The sequence below is a fragment of the Diaporthe amygdali genome (genome assembly GCF_026229845.1).
Source record: "Diaporthe amygdali strain CAA958 chromosome Unknown NODE_15_length_991109_cov_64_707514, whole genome shotgun sequence".
NCBI classification, from domain to species: domain Eukaryota; kingdom Fungi; phylum Ascomycota; class Sordariomycetes; order Diaporthales; family Diaporthaceae; genus Diaporthe; species Diaporthe amygdali.
Window position 1 is genome coordinate 892920 of NW_026517035.1, and position 18930 is coordinate 911849.

At 55.1% G+C, this 18930-nt stretch overlaps 4 protein-coding genes across 4 annotated transcripts; all 4 read right to left on the minus strand.

Moving 5' to 3' along the window:
- Nucleotides 1-426: 426 nt before the first annotated feature.
- Nucleotides 427-2056, minus strand: J7T55_010010 (high-affinity nicotinic acid transporter; the record flags this gene model as incomplete). The annotated part of the gene is made up of 3 exons (XM_053143984.1): nucleotides 427-741; nucleotides 801-1090; nucleotides 1162-2056. 3 exons carry the CDS (start codon nucleotides 2054-2056, stop codon nucleotides 427-429), a joined length of 1500 nt encoding a protein of 499 aa, XP_052993528.1.
- Nucleotides 2057-5080: 3024 nt separating this feature from the next.
- On the minus strand, nucleotides 5081-6935 carry J7T55_010011 (uncharacterized protein; the record flags this gene model as incomplete). Its single annotated transcript, XM_053143985.1, has 3 exons — nucleotides 5081-5114; nucleotides 5169-6683; nucleotides 6754-6935. The coding sequence occupies 3 exons, from the start codon at nucleotides 6933-6935 to the stop codon at nucleotides 5081-5083; spliced, it is 1731 nt and encodes a 576-aa protein (XP_052993529.1).
- Nucleotides 6936-14722: 7787 nt separating this feature from the next.
- On the minus strand, nucleotides 14723-15712 carry J7T55_010012 (ubiquitin-conjugating enzyme; the record flags this gene model as incomplete). The annotated part of the gene is made up of 5 exons (XM_053143987.1): nucleotides 14723-14862; nucleotides 14921-15104; nucleotides 15256-15285; nucleotides 15420-15465; nucleotides 15669-15712. 5 exons carry the CDS (start codon nucleotides 15710-15712, stop codon nucleotides 14723-14725), a joined length of 444 nt encoding a protein of 147 aa, XP_052993530.1.
- A 1442-nt stretch (nucleotides 15713-17154) lies between these two features.
- Nucleotides 17155-18597, minus strand: J7T55_010013 (uncharacterized protein; the record flags this gene model as incomplete). Its single annotated transcript, XM_053143988.1, has 3 exons — nucleotides 17155-17201; nucleotides 17264-18289; nucleotides 18384-18597. 3 exons carry the CDS (start codon nucleotides 18595-18597, stop codon nucleotides 17155-17157), a joined length of 1287 nt encoding a protein of 428 aa, XP_052993531.1.
- Between the last annotated feature and the right edge of the window lie 333 nt (nucleotides 18598-18930).

The window sequence follows — 18930 nt, forward strand, 5'->3', positions numbered from 1 at the left end:
GGTCGGGCTCGGTTGCCTGGAGGGCTGGTGATGTCACGAAGCTTTCTCCAAAAAGACGCGCTGCGGGACGTTCAGTAAAGTAGCGCGACGCGACGAAATGGACGTTTTTAGTGGGGCACGCCCTGCGGCAGGGGTAATCAGTCTACCGTTTCCTGCAGTATTCGACGCCCTTCGAGCTTTCTCATTGTCTTCTACAGCTGCAGCTTCTGCTTTCCCTGCTCTTAGCCGAGACTTGGACGTAAGTGAACGTTGTGCAGCTTTTGCAATGGTGAGCACAACCCCTTGCAAATGTCCTCACGTCTACTTCGCCTACCTTGCGTAATCAGTGCGAATCGAGGATGCTCTTCTCATCTAGCTAGATATTTCTTGTGTCTTGACATTCATTTTTGGATGTTGAAGATCAAATGAGTTTGGTATTACAAACAGCTATCTGACGTAACGGAAGTGATGGCTCTCGTCACCCAATTCAGCCAACTCATCGTCTGACAAATGCTGATGATCCGCGTGCACTTCTCCCGCGTCACGCTTCTTATTCTGGCTCCTAAACCACAGAGACATGAGTCCATATATCACAGTGGCCATCCCGACAAGCGACAGTGTAACTGCATGACCCTTGATATATCGTGGACCCTCGGCTGTGGCGTAAATAAAGGGGGCCATGATTCCCGAAGCATTCCCTATGGTCAACTGCATACCAGTTGCCGTGGTTCGTTTTCCATACCGTGGACAATTGTTCGGAAGCTGTCGCAAGATCAGTCTTTGTCTTCATGGTGGTTAAAGAGGTTTCAGGAGTTTCTTACCCAAGCCAACGGGATTCCAACGAGGACATACAGCCCCATCGCAACGAGGAAACACCCGAAATAGTGCACTCCAGAGGGCGTCGCTGATATCAAGAGAGCGTACCCAATAACGCTGATGAGACCGAACATTACACAGAACAAACCTCGCCTCTGGACGCGGTCAGAGAAATAAGCAACAACCATGTAGGTCGTTGCGCCCAAGAAGTAGCACGGGATAGTCAACAGCTGCACCTGTGCCGGAGTCCACTTCCCAAGGCCGTTGATGATTGTCGGCAGGAACGTCGAGTAGCCTGTATGAGATCCAGTCAGTCACAGCGATCTCCTGGCAATTTCTGCGACTGCCAGTGGGATTTCGACCTACCATAGAGCATGGTGTCAGCTCCAAACTGCGCAATGCAGAACGTCCAGACCTTCCAGTCCTTAAAAGCCCTCATCATATCCCCAGTCGAGAACTCCTGCGCACTCGCCGTCATCCCGTACTCCCTCGCATGCCGCACAATCATGGCTTTCTTCTCCGCCTCGTTGAGGAAGTATGCGGACTGCGCATCATTCGGCAACAAGAAGAAGGTCGCGATCCCGAGGCAGAGGGTCGGCAAGCCCTCAATGATCATGATCCATCGCCAACCGTGCAGGCCGGCCACGCCTTCCATGTGCCCGATGCCGTAGGCGAGCAGGCCACCCAGGGCGCCGGCGATGGCGGCCGACACGAACAGGTAGCCCACGCGCAGGGCGAGCTCGTGCCTCGTGTAGAAGAGCGTGAGGTAGACGGCCAGCCCGGGGAACAGGCCGGCCTCCACGGCGCCTAGGAGGATGCGGCACGCGATCAGCCCGCCGTAGCTCTGGACCAGCCCGGACAGCGTGGCGATGATGCCCCAGGCGGTGGTGATGAAGGCGATCCAGTACCGCGGCGTGAACTTCTTGAGCACCAGGTTGGACGGCACCTCGAAGGCGAGGTACGGCACGAAGAGGATCGACACGGCCGTCTGGTACTGGTTACCGACGAGGCCGAGGTCCGCCTCGAGGTGGTATAGGCGCGCGTTGCCGATGTTAACGCGGTCCAGAAAGCTGAACGCGTAGAGGCTCATGACCAGCCAGATCAGGTACAGGTCGAGCTTGCGCACCAGCTTCTTCTCGTCGACGCCCAGGTCCTCCACGGAAGCGCTCCGTGGCACGACCGTCCCCGCCTCTTCAGAGTTCTTGCCCGTGCCCGCCACGGTGAGCGGGTCCTTGGCCGTCGCTAGGTCTGGGGAATGCATGACCCGGGTGCTGCTGCTGGCCCTGGGGCCGGCCGGAGGGTTGGTCGGTCGGGCAGTTTCCCTCGTATATCCGCAGTCCTGGACTGAAGGCCGGGTCGAGCTGAAACTGCGACCCAAAATGGTGGTGGTGGTCCGCAGCGAAAAGCAGTAAGCTGACTCACAAAAACCGCCGATTGGGGTCACACGAAGGCGTCGCTTTCTAGGAGCGATGTCTCTCCCTTTATCCGTCTCCCTTCCTTATCTGCTGGCCTCTCAGAAAGCAGCTATGTCAGCAGGGTGATAAGTTGCCCTCGCCCCAGATCGGTGTGGGTAAGCGATGATAACGTCCCTGCCGGCTGCGGCTGCACGCTCTGTCGATCGCTCCGCCGGCGCCGGCGCGCATGAACTGCTCCGATGAAAATCTCGCCCCATCCCGTCGTTAAGTGGTCCCGATCTGGTGGGGCTCTCAGCGTCAAAGGGCCCGATTGTATGTGAAATGACCCGATAACGCCCTAAAGAGAAGACCAAGGGAATAAATTGGTCCATTGGGTAAATGTTTACCTGGTCTTCTGCTTGCAATAATCGGACCAGAATGACTGAGTACATCTTGCAATTGTGAACCCTTTTCAAGCAGAGGACTGGGGAGGTCGCTATCTAGCCCAGGCCGTATGTCGGCCTCGGCGTCCCGCAACCTTAAGATCACAATGCAGATGGAGATTCTCAAGGTTCGGCTGACGCACTTCTGGAGTCAGTCACACCTGCATCACACTGACAAAGCAAGAACAGACGGTTTTCCTCCCGTTGCCGTTACCGATTATGAGATAGGCGAGCAAACAAACCTAATCGCCGCATTGGAACGGTCTCCCGCACCGACACTGCGCGGCCAGAGATGGTTCCGTCTAGGCAAACAAACCGCGAAATGCCCGTTTTCTCCAACGGCCACAGGCTGGCTGGCTGGCAGATGTGCTGTCCAGTCTACTCACGCAGAATGCCGAACTCTATTTCGCGTGTAAATGTAGCTCCCGTTCTTCACCAGCCATAACACAGCAGGCGCTTCCCCTAACCACAACGTCTCGGCCAAGATCACTCATAATGGCACCCTAATATCAAAGGGAGAGGGGTTGATCTTGGCCCTAGATAACGACGTCGATCAAAGAAAGGAGGGACGAACTCTCCCGTCGCCACGCCACGTCAGACTCGCCGTGGCTTAAGACCACTCACCCCAAGGAAGCCAAGATCATTAGCTCCCATCCGGTGTGGTGCAATCTACAGGGCGCCATGATTCTAACCCAAGGATCCGCCAACCTCGCGGCCAGGAACCATAAAGGCTCCCAAGACTCCTTTCATCAGGCCATGACGCTACCAAGACATGCAGAGCCTCACCCGTGCCGCCGCAAACTTTGTCGTGGGTTTTGGCGCGGCGGGAGAAGGGAGACAAGCACGCCGGCACAGAGGGAACACCCGGAGGGACGCCCTGCCCGGCGTGCCGCACCAGTCCGGTGGCCCGGATGACCACGACAAGCGTTTGAGGGTCCTAGGCGCTGGGGAGATGAAGATTTCGGGGTTTCTTGGTGGAATCTTGGGCGAGCTTGGGAGTTCTTGGTCGCCCCCTCGGCGCACCCAAGGAGCCAAGGCCCCCTGACATGTCTATCAACAACATGCCATGGCCTGCCATCGCCCTGCCGACGTGGGACAACACAGACCATGGGTTCGGGGGCGTGGACGCAGCAAGACTGAAACCTACACCACGATCTCAAGATCGCCTTCCTTCACACAGATAACCACGCGGCAGGGCCCCCGACTCGAACGCCACTGAGGGACAGGCAACCTCCCTCTCTCGCCTCCGACACTTTCAAGACATGATGATACCATTTCTAAGGCACGACAGCCCCGGGGCCCTTCGGGAGGCAAGAAGCAATTCGCACTTCGCAACTTTTCGGAGTCCGTCTGCCCCATGCGAACTCGTCACGCAAACAAGTAGGAAGGTAATCGTGGGGGAAGGGGCGAGGGTATGAGGTAGGGAAGGGAAAGGAAAATGGTTCGATTTCTCGACGATCCCAGACCTTTCGCGTTTCGACGCTGGCCCAGGCTGGACGCGGGCGGCTACGCGTCCTGCCTGGCTGCTTGGCGATCCGGGCTATCCCCGGTGAAACGGGGCATGGCAGCCTACACGCAGGCGAGTGCCTGATTGGTGGAGTCAGGAGGCTGATATGAGAGTGGTTCATGCTGTGTGAGATCGTGCTATCTTGGGACCTGGCTCGCAGGACTTCGTGCGGAGGAAATGTGCCGTTCGGCGGGAAGGCTGCGAGTGAGTGGGTGTTAGTCGACATTGATATTGGTCTCAAGGCGGAACGCTGCGGGAATGGTGTGACCCTGTCGAGCGAGGCAAGAATGGATTTCCACGGATTCACGCTAGAAGCAGCATAGGGAGTGGACGAGAGACTCAATGAGAGAATGTGGAATCATATACAGCTTTCTATTTTCATAAGGTAGTCGCTAGGCAAGATGAATAACAAAGGGAGGGCGCGACTAGCCCGCCTCCCAAGTGTGTCGACCGCAAACAACGCGGGACGTCGTAATCGCGATGATTTCTAGTATTATCAGCACGCAAGCTATGCACGACCTCCTCCTTTTTCATCTCAGCCGTCCGTGGACGTGAGACTCTCATCCCCGTTGACTCAGAAAACACCACCACCAATCACCGCCTAGAGTGTTTCTCCAAGGGCTCGTTACGTCGTGTTGCTCGTCGTACGTGATGTTCCCTCGAGGCCAAGTTTGTGTCCGTCCGGGCAGCCATTGGTAGGCACTGCTCCCCGCAGGCTGCTCTGATTTTTCCGACTCCAGGATGAGTCCTCGAGATAGTCGCTCAAAGGCAATCTCGCCAACCAGATTACTCCGAATGAAAGTTGCGTCCGGCGCGCCGATAATTAGAAGATGATTGTTCGTGACCGGTTCATTCTCGGCCAGCGCTGGGTTTTTCTTTGCGCGATGGATATATGCGCGTTTATATGGGTATTAAAATTGGAACATGGAAGAATGGCATATCTAGAAGTTCTCCTTGCCCCACACGAATGCGAACCTAGTGATGAAGTCAGTATATGTGCACGGCATGGTTGTGTTGAGCAGAACTTACCCAGGTTCGCTGTACTTGTTACAGAAAATATGCAACGTACTACCCAGGCCCTTGGGACCACAGAAGAACACACCCGCCTCAGCTGGTGCGTGCAACTTCCTGATACCCCTGAAAATCATATCCCAGTTCGGCCGGCCAAAGTTCGTTGGCGCCCGGAGACCAGTGATGGCGTCCTTGTCCGCGTTGGCATCGTTGATCATGATGTTGGTAGCATCGTCGGCCTTGATCTTGGCCGTGAGATATGTGTGAATCTCAATACGTTGGTCGACGTCCTGAGCCTCGATGGCGAGGAGGAGAGATCGGAACCACTCGAACGATCCGAAATCACGGCAAATCCAGAAGAAGTACACCTTTGCCAGACGAGTCTTGGTCTGAGGGTAGTTCATGCGGTACCAGATCGACTTCAGGATGGAGGCGAAGGGTGTCACACCGATACCTGCACCAACGAGCACAGAGATCTCGTACTTGAACACGTCCTCGGATGCGGAGCCGAAGGGACCATCGACGTAAACTCGGGGCAGGACTCGGCGGAGGGCCGGATCGACATCGCTGTTGTCGCTGTTGACACCCACAACGTTGGAGCCACCTCCCTTCTTGTCCCACTCGCAACCAAGGGCCTTTGACACCTCTCGGGTGAAGTCACCGACCACACGCATGTGGATCGAGATGTAGTCCTCCTCCGGAGCGCTGGTCAGGGTGAAAGGGTGATATTGCCAGATTGACACCTCGGGGCAGCTGAAGAAAATGTACTGGCCAGCACGTGTCTTGGTGTTCTCCTTCTTGATCTGGATCTCACACACGTTGCTGGGGTGCTGCACGACCTTGGAGATGTATGTCTTGTGTCGTCCTCGCATCTCACGGGCGATACGCTCGGCCAGGTAGATGAAGCCTCCGTACATCCAGTACTGCCAGAAGACACCGATGGCTTGAGTGCCAACTGAGATACAGAATGGAGCCACATCGGGCTGGATCATGCAGAATGCTCCGTGGAAGGACCAAAACAGGAAGAAGATAACGAACATGTGGTGAGTGTACCAGAATCGCTCGTAGTTGGCCCTGCGAGTCTTCTCCACACTGGTAATGACCATGCCGGTCAAAGCAATCAGCATGATGTAGCCAGTCCAGCCAGGGCCAGACACCAAGTTTGCCAACAGGAAACCGTAGATACCCAGGTTGTTCTTGGCGGCAATTTGTGCGAAGTTGTTCCAGTGAGCAATGGTGTGGACCCAGCTGAAAAAGAAGATCGACCATGCTGTCGTGATGTGGAATGTGATGTTCTTGTCGAATTGAATGATGCCGTTCAGTGGCGTTTGACGGGCCAGGGAGATGAACGTCCTGCACACCGGGAACAGGATCATCGCCACGTCGAAATGAAGAACCAGAGCCGCTGAACGAGCAATCATGTACGTTGGTCCGAACGTGTCTCGAGCCACTTGCAAGTTGTCTTTCACAGCGTAATTGACAAAGCCGAACGCAAACACCATGGCGTGTAGTACGGCGAAGACGAAGACGAAACTGTCACACTTGTTAGCCTAACTCGCCACGGAAATACCCACATTCATAGTCGCCCTAGGCGTTCACGTACAATCTTCGGTAACCCTCGTTGACCATCCATCGGTCGAACTTTTCTCTTGATGACAGCTCCTTTTGTTGCTCCTGTGTCATCTCACCGGACAGCAACATCCTCGTGAGTGGCGTCCATCTTGACCGTTCCGACTGCTTCTCGTAGCCCCCCGAATACCTCGCGTCGGGGTAGAAACCGCTCATTGTGAGATCGTGGTGATTTTCGTCGTCTTAGATTACGGTTTTCCCCGGTAGACTGTCCGTAGACTCCTCACAGGCCCACCAGCAACCGAAATCCGAATCTTCCCACTAGTCCTCCACTATGATAGCTTCGTGGTGATCGTCGGAGACGTCGATGGTAACAGTTCGTCCAATACTCTCCAGAAAAATTATTCGTTCCAAATAGTCGAAGCCCAGCGACGGAATATTCAGAGCCTGCTGAACTAGCAAAGTCGATACATAAAAGACAGTCGGGAATTGAACAGGCAGGTGAGTGTCTATCCTGAGCGTGGTTCGTGTCTGCTGGGGCCGCAAGAATACGACGGATGATCAGCAAACTGCACAGCAACAGGTGGTAGAACCTGGCAAGATGAAGAGGATTAAGTGTGGTAGGTGGGAAGGAAAGGCGCGGAAGGGAAGTGTGGCGGGATGCGATCTGGTTATGAAGCACGCCAAGGGTGTTCGACCAGAAACAGAGTGGATCTTCTCGTAGATCATACCTGCGCGCTATGCCTGTTGTCTGCGGTTTCTCATGTAGCAGACAGATTCAGCTATTACCAGGCTAGGTATAGTGGGTTTTGGCAGTACGGCGTCAATGGAATAGACAGCGCTGCTGGTCCGTGACCGGGAACAGGAAGATCACCGAGAGAAAAGAAAGGATGATACCAGATAGTACGTTCGAGAGGCGCGGCACGCACGATGTCGGAATGGCAATGGGAAGATAGGATGAAGTAGAAACCTGGTGGAGTCGAACCCAGAGAAGTACGGAAAGGGCCAAGACTCGAAGCCACCAGAAGCAGACAAAAGGGGGCCGAGGGAGGGGGCTTGTAGGGGGGTCACTGATCTTGGGCCTCTCGAACGCGAAGAGGGTGTGTAACGAACATGTCTGAGAGCCCTGGCAGCTTTGCCAGGACAGGAGATGGGTTGGATGGGCCATGATCCTTGGCCCGGCACACAGACTGACGGGTGCAGTAGGCGACGGACCGCTGCAGTGGGGGGCTTGTGATACACACCCCAATGGGGTGCGACCATGACCAATGTGAGGCTCTGCGAGCCGCCGCCAGCTTCATCGTGTATGGCCGTCGAAACAGTAGGTAGCCTGAATTGGGATTCGATGAGATCCACATCCAAGCCAGGAGTCAATAAACTCAGCGTTAAGCCGCAGCCAAGATGCCAAGATGCAAATGCAAGGAGTCTGTCGGTCTATCGCCGCCTCATCGGACTGTCGTAGATTCGCTCCAGTTCCGTGGAAGCTTTCCGCACGTGTTCCAATTTACTCTACAGGGCAAACAGGTTGTTTGCCTAATGCCCTCCACAAAACCCCAGACATGGTTTCGCTCTCGCTCGTCTGCCAGGTTAAACATTCCAGGCACGAGCTAGATGCATCGCATTGCATCACAAGTGACAGCGTCGGAGGGTTGCACACACAGAAGAGTGACAACGAGGCATGCCGTAGCAGCCGCAGCAGAAGGGCGTCGTCATCTCGTTCTAGAGTGATACCGACACCGTCTCCTGTCAGCGGCAGAGCCGTGTTTGGGAGCCTCGTTCGTCAGCGATGGGGGATGATCGACCGGTTTGACAGGGCCTGGAAGAGTGGGTTATCGAACGATTTCGTTCCTCTGGTTCGTGCCAGGAGGCCTTAATGGCGGCACATCTGCTTCATCAGCGCCTTGCAAGCTTGTGGTAGCACAGCCTGGGCGCATCGAAGGGGGGGTAAAATGGGCTTCTCGAGGCGTGGGAGTGGGTGCGAGGGCGTGGGCGATGGCGAGGGCATGGGCGTGTGGGCGCCTGGCGAAGTTGGGTTGTGGAGTACTGGGGGCGGCCCCTGACGAAACTCAGCCTGCGACACGGACCAAACGGTCGGAAACCGACAAGTCTGACGGAACCCCAGATGGGCCAATTACGGAGCTTCAAACCCGAAAAGATTGGGTCCGTACCTGCTGACTTAGCAGAGCCACGCCTGGGTCCCCGGCCCAGCCCAAACTGCCAAGATTCCTCCAGACACTCTGACACACCCTCTCTTTTCTCCCTCGCTGGCGACTCTCTCGTCGGTAGGACCACGACCAGCCCACTTCGCTCCCTTATCGACTGGACGCCACAGCGTTTGCCATGCTCCAGCCTCGTCAATCACCATCTGCGATTGGAAGTCTGTTCAAGCGGGTCACACGTCCGCACCCCGCTTCCCGTCCCGTGTCGACAACTCAAACTCTCCGTGGAATCTCCCTCCCCCCAGCCGGCAGCAGGTTGATCTGGGGATCCCTGAAGAGATCCACCCAAGAATAGACCTGCATGTGTCAATTGCTTCGCTTGAAGCTTAATCTCCCAGGACGCGTCCACACGGGGCTATGACAATATCACCATCTATATCACGTCTTTCAAGTGCTCCAACGCCCGGGTACCAACCAAGAACAAGCACCTTATCAGATGCAACCCTCGAGGGAACATCAGCAACGGAAAAATCATTCGTTCGTGAGCAGATTCCAGGGTACGATCGAATGCGCAATGGTCTGGCCCGTGCCTCCATGGGGGTTCGCCTATTCGAACTAGCAAGGGGCAGGAGTGCACATGAGTCTCAAACCCCTGAGGCGGTGCGACTGCTCTGAATAATTATTCTTCAGTGTTCCGGCGGCACACTTCGCGTTCTGGGGCATGCTCAATGGGCGCGGCACTATACAAGGAACCTTTTGACATGTGCCTTGGAGCTATCGGGACTAGGTCTCGGGGTCAATGCCGGCCCAGTTTCGACTCTCGAGTGAACACCATAACTCTAATTATCATCTTTACTGTCCAACATCATCAGGACTCACTTCACTAACGGTCACGAATACCACGCCGAAGAGTTGTGATAGTTCCAAGCGGACCACAGATTTGGCAGTTGGAACTTGGCACGGCATCACTTTTGCGCAACTCACGGGAACCGCTCGACTCTGCACTCCATCACGAGTGTGATGTATTCGCTAAGCCTCGCGATTGGGTGTCCTTATCGTTTGGACCGCAAGGCGGTCGCAAGGCGGAAAAGATGGCCAATTTTCGTTATCATCTTAAGTCTTCCACGCGCTTTGGGTTTGGTCTGTATCATCCCAGGTGGGGAGAAAACCAATGCCAGCGTCCGAGCATTGGCCATGTTTCCAAATCCCGAAAGGGCTTTGGCTGGACCTCTGCCTCTCAGCCTATCGTCTGTTTGGCGATGCGTTTTGCTTTAGTTTGTTTGGCCCGATCTCTCTTGCTTTGAGTTTGTGATACTAATCTCACTGTTCGCAGTCAGCCGGGCTCGCGAGGCTAAACCTGTTCTGCGCCCGATTTGTGTGTTCGGCCGAGGCTGGATGCTGAATGAGGAACTCATTACGGTTTGGCCTGATATTTATCCTATCATCCCCTTAAAAGGCTGATCTTCCAAACGATCTCCAAGTGGCGGATGCAAGAGCAAAGTCACGACCGATGATTCGGGACTGGCCTTCCTCGACGCATCCGTATAAGGGGGCCCTGGACGCTCCCGGAAGTGATCCCATCGCCACGGAGGCGGCCGTTTGGTGACTAACGATGTTTGGACCGATGTTCTAGTGATTCCAACACCGACCGTTGCCCATCCCACCGTCGTATGAGATCGAGCTGGAAGCTGATGATTATACGACCGCCGTACGAGTGGCCCTGGTGACTCGCCCAGTCCTGTGTGAAATAATCGCCTCGTCTTGGTCCAATCATCGTGACATACATCACGACTGTCTCACTAGTATCCCTCGGGATTTTCCCGACGCCTCGGCCGACAGAAGTCCGCCGTGATAGTTCGGAACCCTGGCATGGCTGAGTCAAAGGTAACCATCCAGGAGGCCCGGGCACGATGGCTCCCAAACTTCTGTCAAGTTTCTGTTTCCCTTGCTCGAGTGCTGGATGGTCGGCATACGCGCAATGCTCTTCCAGGCTCCACTCTCCTCTTTCTACCGTTGAAGCGCCCTTTGTTTGTATCTCGTTGCACCGTGGGCCGATCAATCGCCGCGACTAGACAGGTGTTTCCCCGATCGCGAGTCACGTTCTAGCGACGTAGGACTCGATGGATGGTTGCAGACGGGCTTCAGGTCTCACTTCCGACGAGCAGCGTTTGAGGGTTCAATCATTCACTTATGAGTTGGTGATCTGATGCTCAAAACAAACCAACGACTAATGGCCAACCATTATGGAGCACTACGTGTGTTGACACGCCATTGGAGCCATCAAGTCGATGAGACCATATCGAGAGGGTATCGCGGTGAAGGAGCGACCATCAGTGGTCATGGCGTTCCTAGAAGTCCAGGTTGTTATTCTGATCAAGTAGCTGTGGCTCGGGACTTCGCAAATGGAAGAAAGAGAGACGGCAGTCACAATTGACTCTGCCCCATAAGGTCTGGATGTCTGTTTTCGAGTCCATTCAAAGCTGCCGCAACCTTTGTTTTGAGCGTCTCAGAGATGCTCATGTCCTGCGTGATCGCTTGGATGACTCTTCCTGGATGCGATTCCATTCCGAATGGCGGAGCACGCACCAGATGTTCTGGGGCTGATATCAGCACAGTTCAGTGAGCTTGCATGAAGATGAGCCTTGCTGTCTTGTTCCCGGAGAGGCCTTCATGCCGTCATTCTCCTTTCCTGTCACGTGGGAGTGTTGTATTTGGTGTTCCATGTACACCACTCTGAAGTACTGAGCGACCCCGTTCAAACACCGAGTGGCAATCACGTGCAACTATGATTGCCAGACAGCACTCACTTAAAACGATGAAATGCTGTCGAGAAAGATGCACCGGGTTTAACCAGCGGCAAAAGACTCATCAGCCCCGTCTACTCTAGAACGTCAGCAAGTCTGTCAGCTAGCCCGTTCATCTTCACAAGAACTGTGACAGACCAGTGCCATTGCACTACGAGCTGGTGTCTAACACAAGTCTGGGGCATGAACATGGGCATGAACAACTTTGCATAGTCAAGGATGCCGGTGGCATCTGCTCAATGAGCCAAGTGGCTGTTAAACTGGTAGGCGGAGAACGAGGCTCTCTAGAGGGTGACCACAGCCTCGAAGCAGCAGCTTCACGATTGGTGAGTCGTCACCATGACTGAAGGACAAGAATGAAAGGGCACCAACACAAAACAAGCTGGTATACAAGCCCAGGAACTTATCTGATCACCTCGAAGGCTGCATGATGCGTTATAGCCCACCATCAAGTATCCAGAAGACAGACGAGTGACCACAGCCGCACAGCTATATAGATTTTAAACACATTTATCGTTGACTCTGAAGCTCGGAGGTTTTATGCAAATATCTCAAGATCAATGATTAAGTTTTTGGGGGGGAGGGAAAGGCTTGAAGGCCGCAAGTGCATTGGCTAGGTAAACCGACCCTCTCCGTTCGACCGCACACATGTTGCATTACAGAGGAAAATGGATGCACCCACACCTCTGCGTGTGGTTTGGCCCTTACATGATGACTTTCTGATTCCAACAACACACAGGAACAGTGCTTCCAACAGCTAGGCTGACAGAGAGACTGCTCCTCTCCCTCTCGTCGGGCTGCGAGCTTACGGAATGGTACTGTCAACGCCACAATCCACGAAGAGGTAGTATCATCGGCTGCTTGTGTATTCTTTTTGATGCGCATTTCTTGTGAGATTGTATAAATTTTACCAAGAGGTTCTTCCTCGCCTACACCAGCAACACTCACCAGCCTCCGGACGGAGATCCTCATCGTTATACCCAACTACGTGGCTCTTGAGCTGAAGTCCATGTTAGAGGTGAGATACAAGAAGACTTCGTATGCCTCAACAACCCACCAACTCCTCATTATCCAAGCCTTTCAGGTCCATGATTGCTTCTGGCAGAGGGTGACGCGGCGGGTGACGTGGCGATGTTGACCTTGACAAGGTCTGATCACCCAAGTTGAGGGTTTTGGTACATGGACATTTATTCATACTGTGACATCATGAGGAAGGCGAGACGTCAACGATGGCATCATGATCTAGTAAAACTACAGTAATGGCCTTCATATAAAACCTGCGTCTTGATCAGATCCTCGTCTCAGAGCCTTGCCAAATCTGCTCGAAAGACCTGTCGACTACGCCGGACCATAGCTGATTAAGCAGTGGAGAGAAGGCAGCGGCAAAAAGACCGTAACTAGAGAGAGAGGGTGTATTTGGTCTCTAGAGGGCCGTCTCTAGTTGATTGATGGCTAGACGTATTGATTAAAATGCCTCAGGTTTGAGCCCACGGGTCTCGAGGTCGCCTAAAGGAATTCCCTGATCACCGTTTTAACTATTCTACAAACAACGGGACAGTGAAGAGTGCGGCGCGCAAACCCTCCTCGTAAAGCCCATCACACTCTAAAGCAGAAGCTCTGAATCAAGAGCCAACATTTTCAGAGTCGGCAACCTGCGCAGACAGGCACGCCCGTTCAAACTCGTCCCTCGTAGTAGAGAACCTCCGGCGAGCAGGCGGGGGCAGCAACTCCGGAGCATGGCCGCTTCTAGAGCCCAGCTCATGCCGTCTCCTTGCTACACAGGGGCCAACTGACCTGAGGCACGGTTGACGGTGTGCAGCCCAGGGAGTGCCAAAGTCACGCATGGTACATGGTGGGAACGTGACCACTGAACCTCCTGGTAGGAGCACGGAAAGGGAACTGCAAAGTAAAGCCCAAGAAAAGCAATGGGAACATAGCTGTGATCCAATTCCAGCGCAATCACCAGTTCTTTTAGTCTGTGGATGGCTCGTGGCTCACTGCTCACAACCCTAAAGACTTGCCTCCAGACAAGATGCGGTCTGTAGCCCTGTGCAGCTTGTCCGATGGATACAGCCAGGGGCGCAAATCCATAGGCTCCATCGTGATGGCCAAAGGAGACCTGTAGTCGACCTAGGTATTGCATACCAGCGACTCAACACCCATCCGTCACAGCCTCGCAGTCATCACTCACCAAGTGGTTGACTCTTGATTTTGTACACCATCCTTGCGCTGTGCCATTCTCTCTGCATACAAGGCCACACACGGATACCTTTTCTGGCCTGACACATCGCTGAGGTGGTTGAGGATGCCTTTGTTGGCCTTCTGCTGTCCGTGAGGACATGAACAACTGCGACCCGTGATCTTCACCGTGCTCACGGTGGACCTGCCCAAGGAGCCACTCAAAGAACTTTGTCGAGGCCTTCCTGCTGTCTTGGCGTCTTGACGCAGATGGATGGCGCAAGCTACGAGAGCATGGCGAACCAGTATATGCTGCTGGACAAACATTATTCTTACGCCTTTTCGAGACTCTTCGGTTGAATTCCACTGCTCAAACTTTGAAATCAACACTTGTTGATCTGGGTTGCTTCCCTGAAATAAGCTGGCACATGAAGACCTGTGTTTTATTGCTGGACAGAATGCACGGAGTATTTCACAGACACAATCATTCAAGCCCTCACAACCGCAACAAGACGCCGCACCTGGGAGTCGTTCATGTCATGATTCCCACGTCTCTTCCCTTGCTGTCTAACTACCTGTATGCATAGCATTTCTCCCACAACCTCGTGTTTGTTTGTGTCGGTCGTCAGAGAAGAATGTGACCCAAATCATCAATCAAGCCGGTCCTCTCCCGGAATCAGTCACTCGAATGCAACGCCAGCAGCCAGCCAGAAAAAAGTGCAGGAAAACTTGTCCGTATTGATGTTGATCTACCGCAAGCCCAAGGAATGACGCAGTGATCGCCCGTCCTCGCCCATGTATCCACCATCTCTACAGCCCACAAACACACCACGCAAAGCCCGTCCTCCGGAGCGGAGAAAGGCTAGATGGCGTACTTGCGGGTCCACTCCCTGGCAGTCGACTCGTATTGAGATCGGTTCGTCTTGTACACATGTGCAATCTCGGGGACAAGTGGGTCGTCGGGGTTGGGGTCGGTCAGCATGGAGCAGATAGAGAGCAGGACTGTAGCGGGATTAGTGTCTCATTTGAGGTCTCAGGTTGCAGTACAGTGCTGGCGTACCTTTGGAGATGGTCAGGGCTGGGGACCACTGGTCTCGCAGAATGTCCAAGCAGATGCTGCCATTGCTGTTGATGTTGGGGTGGTAGATACGTGTGGTGAAGTTGACCTTGGGAGGCTTGAATGGGTAGTCTGTTGGGAAGTGGATTGCGAGGAAGAAAACACCGCCGGAGTATGGGGAGTCACTCTGTGAGAGATGGTCAGCGACGCATTCCACTAGACAAGACCGAGCTCGAGGTGAGGTCCGTTCGACGCCAGCCCGAGTCAGGGGACAGGTGTCCGGGATAGTGTCTCGAACAGGTGGCATCGAGGACAGGAGTAGTCTGGGTGCAACTTACAGGTCCCATGATCGTCGCCTGCCAGTGAAACTGTGTGCCATAGAGGGTCAGTGATAAGAGCTCCAGATGATCGATTCTGCTATCGTGACGGGTCGCGTGCCGGGTTGGCTCGATTGCGAGTGATGTGGGCGCTTATCGGGAATAGGGCGAGGGGCAATGCGTACCAAATCCTCTCCAACGGGACCAGCGGAGCATGACGAGGGAGGGTCACTATCGGCAAAAGGTCAGCGAATCTTGGTTGCGATGTGTATGAGGCTGTCTCTCCTGCCGGCCTTGTTCGCATCGTGGACCTGCACGGCTGAGTGATTGTGGTTTGGAGGTTCACAGCATTTGCCCCGCCCAAAGCAGCAAACACCCCACCTTGCAGCGTGCGACCAAAGAGACGGCTAAGGGAGATGGGCGAGATGACATACCGTCCCAGGTCAGTGAGTTCCTTGTTGATTCGCTTGAGCGCCATCTTGTGTGTTTTTTTGAGGTTGTGGAGGTTGAGGTTGGTGGCCTCGGGGTGGTTGATTCGGGTTGATGATTGAGAGGAAGAAAGAAGTCGATGGGCTGCAGATAGTGTTTTAACTCAGGTCAGCAGTTGGAACCACGCAGAAGGTCAGTGAATCATCAAAGGGCGGCAGGCAATTAAAGTCAAAGACCTGTGGCTAGGCTGCGTGCAGGTTGGGTGGATGGATGGTGTACAGGCTGGACTCACGAGGAGAGAGATGTGTGGCGGGGTGGGATGATTGATGGTATCGCAGTCTTGGGTCTGGGAGCGGATTACAGTGAGAGTCGGGAGCGAGAAAGAAGCAGTCGGTGATGGGCTGGGCGGGAAGGTCTACCAAGACTACTGTGGTGGCAGTAGGGTGAGCAGGGCAGGGCGGGTAGGGTAAGGGGACGAGAAAAATCGGAGAAGAGTCAGTCAGGCAGTCACGGAAGGTGGCAGAGGTGGATTGTTGTTCCCAGTTCCTACCGACACCTTGGCCAAAGTGGTGCAGCAAGTGGGACAAAGAAGACGCCAATGCTTGAAAGGCCGCAGTGGATTTGACCTGACCTGGGCCTGAAAAGCACGGCCCCCCCTACCAGTTCCCCCGGTCCAGTTCCCCCTCTAGGCCCTCTCCAGCCACCGAGGTGCCTCTCTCTCTCGCAGCAGTAGCTGAATACAGGCCTTGGGCGGTCACCTCGCCAGGTCATTGGGCCTTCATTCTTCCTGCCCAAAGAGCACCTGAGCGCGTGAACATGTATCTTTGACCTGCCACAGCATTATTAAACATGATCAGGTATTCCACAGCTGAAATTAGCACAAATGGTACCCGATTGCAATAGTACACCAACACCAACACCGCCACCCAGATCCTCTACCAACTAGGCTGGGCCCCAAGAAGTCTGACTGTTGATTTCTCAGCCTTACCGATGTTTGCCTCCCTGCCTCCTTGGTCAGGAACCCAGGCCAACATTAACAACCACTCAGAGAACGGTCTTATCTGCCAGGAGGCGAGAGAACCTGGCATGCTCTGCCAGAGCCCAGCCCGAGTCGTCAAGTTCAGCAATGACGTCGATCAGTCCGTCGCCAGGGGCGCTAAAGTCAGGGGTTCAGGGATGGACCGATGAAAGGGGGCCCGGCGCGATCCGATCGTGTGCCGGACTGGCCGGTGCGGTCCCGGGGAGGAGGACGGGATGATTTTCATACTGGATCTTGAAATTGTAAGAATTGTATTCATTGATTTGCTAACGTGTCACGTAGGAGACCCTTGTGGGGCACTCCGCTTCTGTTCAAGGGATAGAGATGGAGTATACCCAATATCATCCCTATTGTCTCTCACACCCAGACACAGCATACTCACGGGCAGCATATGTACATATTGATCGCTAGATACTACAATTCGCACACTCGCAAACGGTGAGAACACATCCTCAGACAAAGGCCTGGATACCAGTAATGGCTCTGCCGAGTATCAAGCCTGTATGGACGCATTAGTAGATTCATCTTGAGGATTATAAGCAATACTAGGGACCAACTCACTGTGAATATCACTCTGGCCCTCATAAGTCTGCGTGACAAACAAGTTCGCCACGTGCCTGCCGATGCCATACTCATCACTGACAGCATTGCCCCCAAAGATCTCCTGCAGCACCCTGGCATTGACCAGCGCGCGGTCGCAGTTCTGCCTCTTGACCATGCTGATCATCTCGGGCGTGGCCTTCCCCTCGTCCTTGAGCCGTCCGACCTGAATAGCGGCCAGCATGCCGTACGCGGCGTCGGTGGTGGCGTCGGCCAGCTTGCGCTGCACAAGCTGGTACTTGGCGATCGGGTTCCCCTTGAACTGGCGGCGCTCGAGGGCGTAGGCCCTCGCGCGCGATATGCAGTCCTCGAGGGCGCCGACGGTGCCCATGGCGATGCCGTAGCGCGCGCTGTTGAGGCACGAGAAGGGGCCCCGGAGGCCCTCGACGTCCGGGAACATCATCTCGCGCGGCACCGGCACGCCGTCCAGGTGGATCATGCCCGTGATGCTGGCGCGCAGGCCGTTCTTGTGCTTGATGGGGGGCGTCTCGAGCGTCCCCGGCGGGCACGCGTCCCGCTCGACCAGGAACCCGCGGATCTTGCCCGTGTCCGCCAGCTTCGCCCACACCATCAGCACGTCGGCGATGGGGCTGTTGGTGATCCACGTCTTGGACCCGCTCAGCGAGTAGTAGCCCTCCTTGGTCGGGTGCGGCCGCGCCGTCGTCTCCATGCTGCCCGGGTCCGACCCGTGGTTGGGCTCCGTCAGCCCGAACGCGCCCAGCACCTGGCCCTTCGCCATCCCCGGCAGGAACTTGTCCTTCTGCTCCGCCGTGCCGAACTCGTCGATCCCGCCCATCACCAGCGACGACTGCACCGACATGCCCGACCTGTACCCCGAGTCCACCCGCTCCACCGCCTTTGTGATCAGCCCGCCCGCCACCGTCGACACGCCCGCGCAGCCGTACCCGTCGATCGTGGCGCCCAGGAGGCCGAGCTCGCCCATCTCGGTCAGGATCTCGCGGTGGTAGTTCTCATCTCGGTAGGCTTCTATATGTTGTGCGGCGCAAAGTCAGTGGAATGCTCCTAGAGCGTTCGAGGGGATGCCGAACGGGGACGGTAATGTGGTTGGTGCGTTGCGTACGAAGGACTCTAGGCAGAAGTTGCTCCTGGCAATACTTCTCCGCCGTCTCTGAAATGGCCAGCTCCTCCTCCGTCAGCAGGTTCTTCGCATTGAGAGGGTCCTGCCAGTCAAAAGGCGGCGCGGAGGATGCTGCGGCAGCATAGCTTCGCCTGGCGCCGGCCCGCAGTGCTGGGGCGCTCTGCCGGGCGCATCTCGAAAGCAGGGCTCTGGACATGGTCGTGAGAAGGGCAATTGGTCCCACAAAGAGTCAAGGAAAAGTGTAGAAGAAGAGAAAGAGGCCTGCAGAGGGGGGAGAATGCCCTTTCTCCTCTCCACTCGCTGCGCCGAGGCTGTCCGGTCTCGGTCTCGGTGACGCCAACGACAGGAGCGGGCGGCGGGAAGAGCCTCGGCTCATCGACTGCTGTGGCGCGGTAGGGCGGTTTGTCCCGTTCGGCCCCGGATCCCTTCATGCCTCATGCCACAGCCAATTCAAGGTTGTCTGGTAAGCATGCCTGTTGCAGACTACATTCGCCCAGCAAAGTAATAAAGAGAGGAGGACGCGTTGATA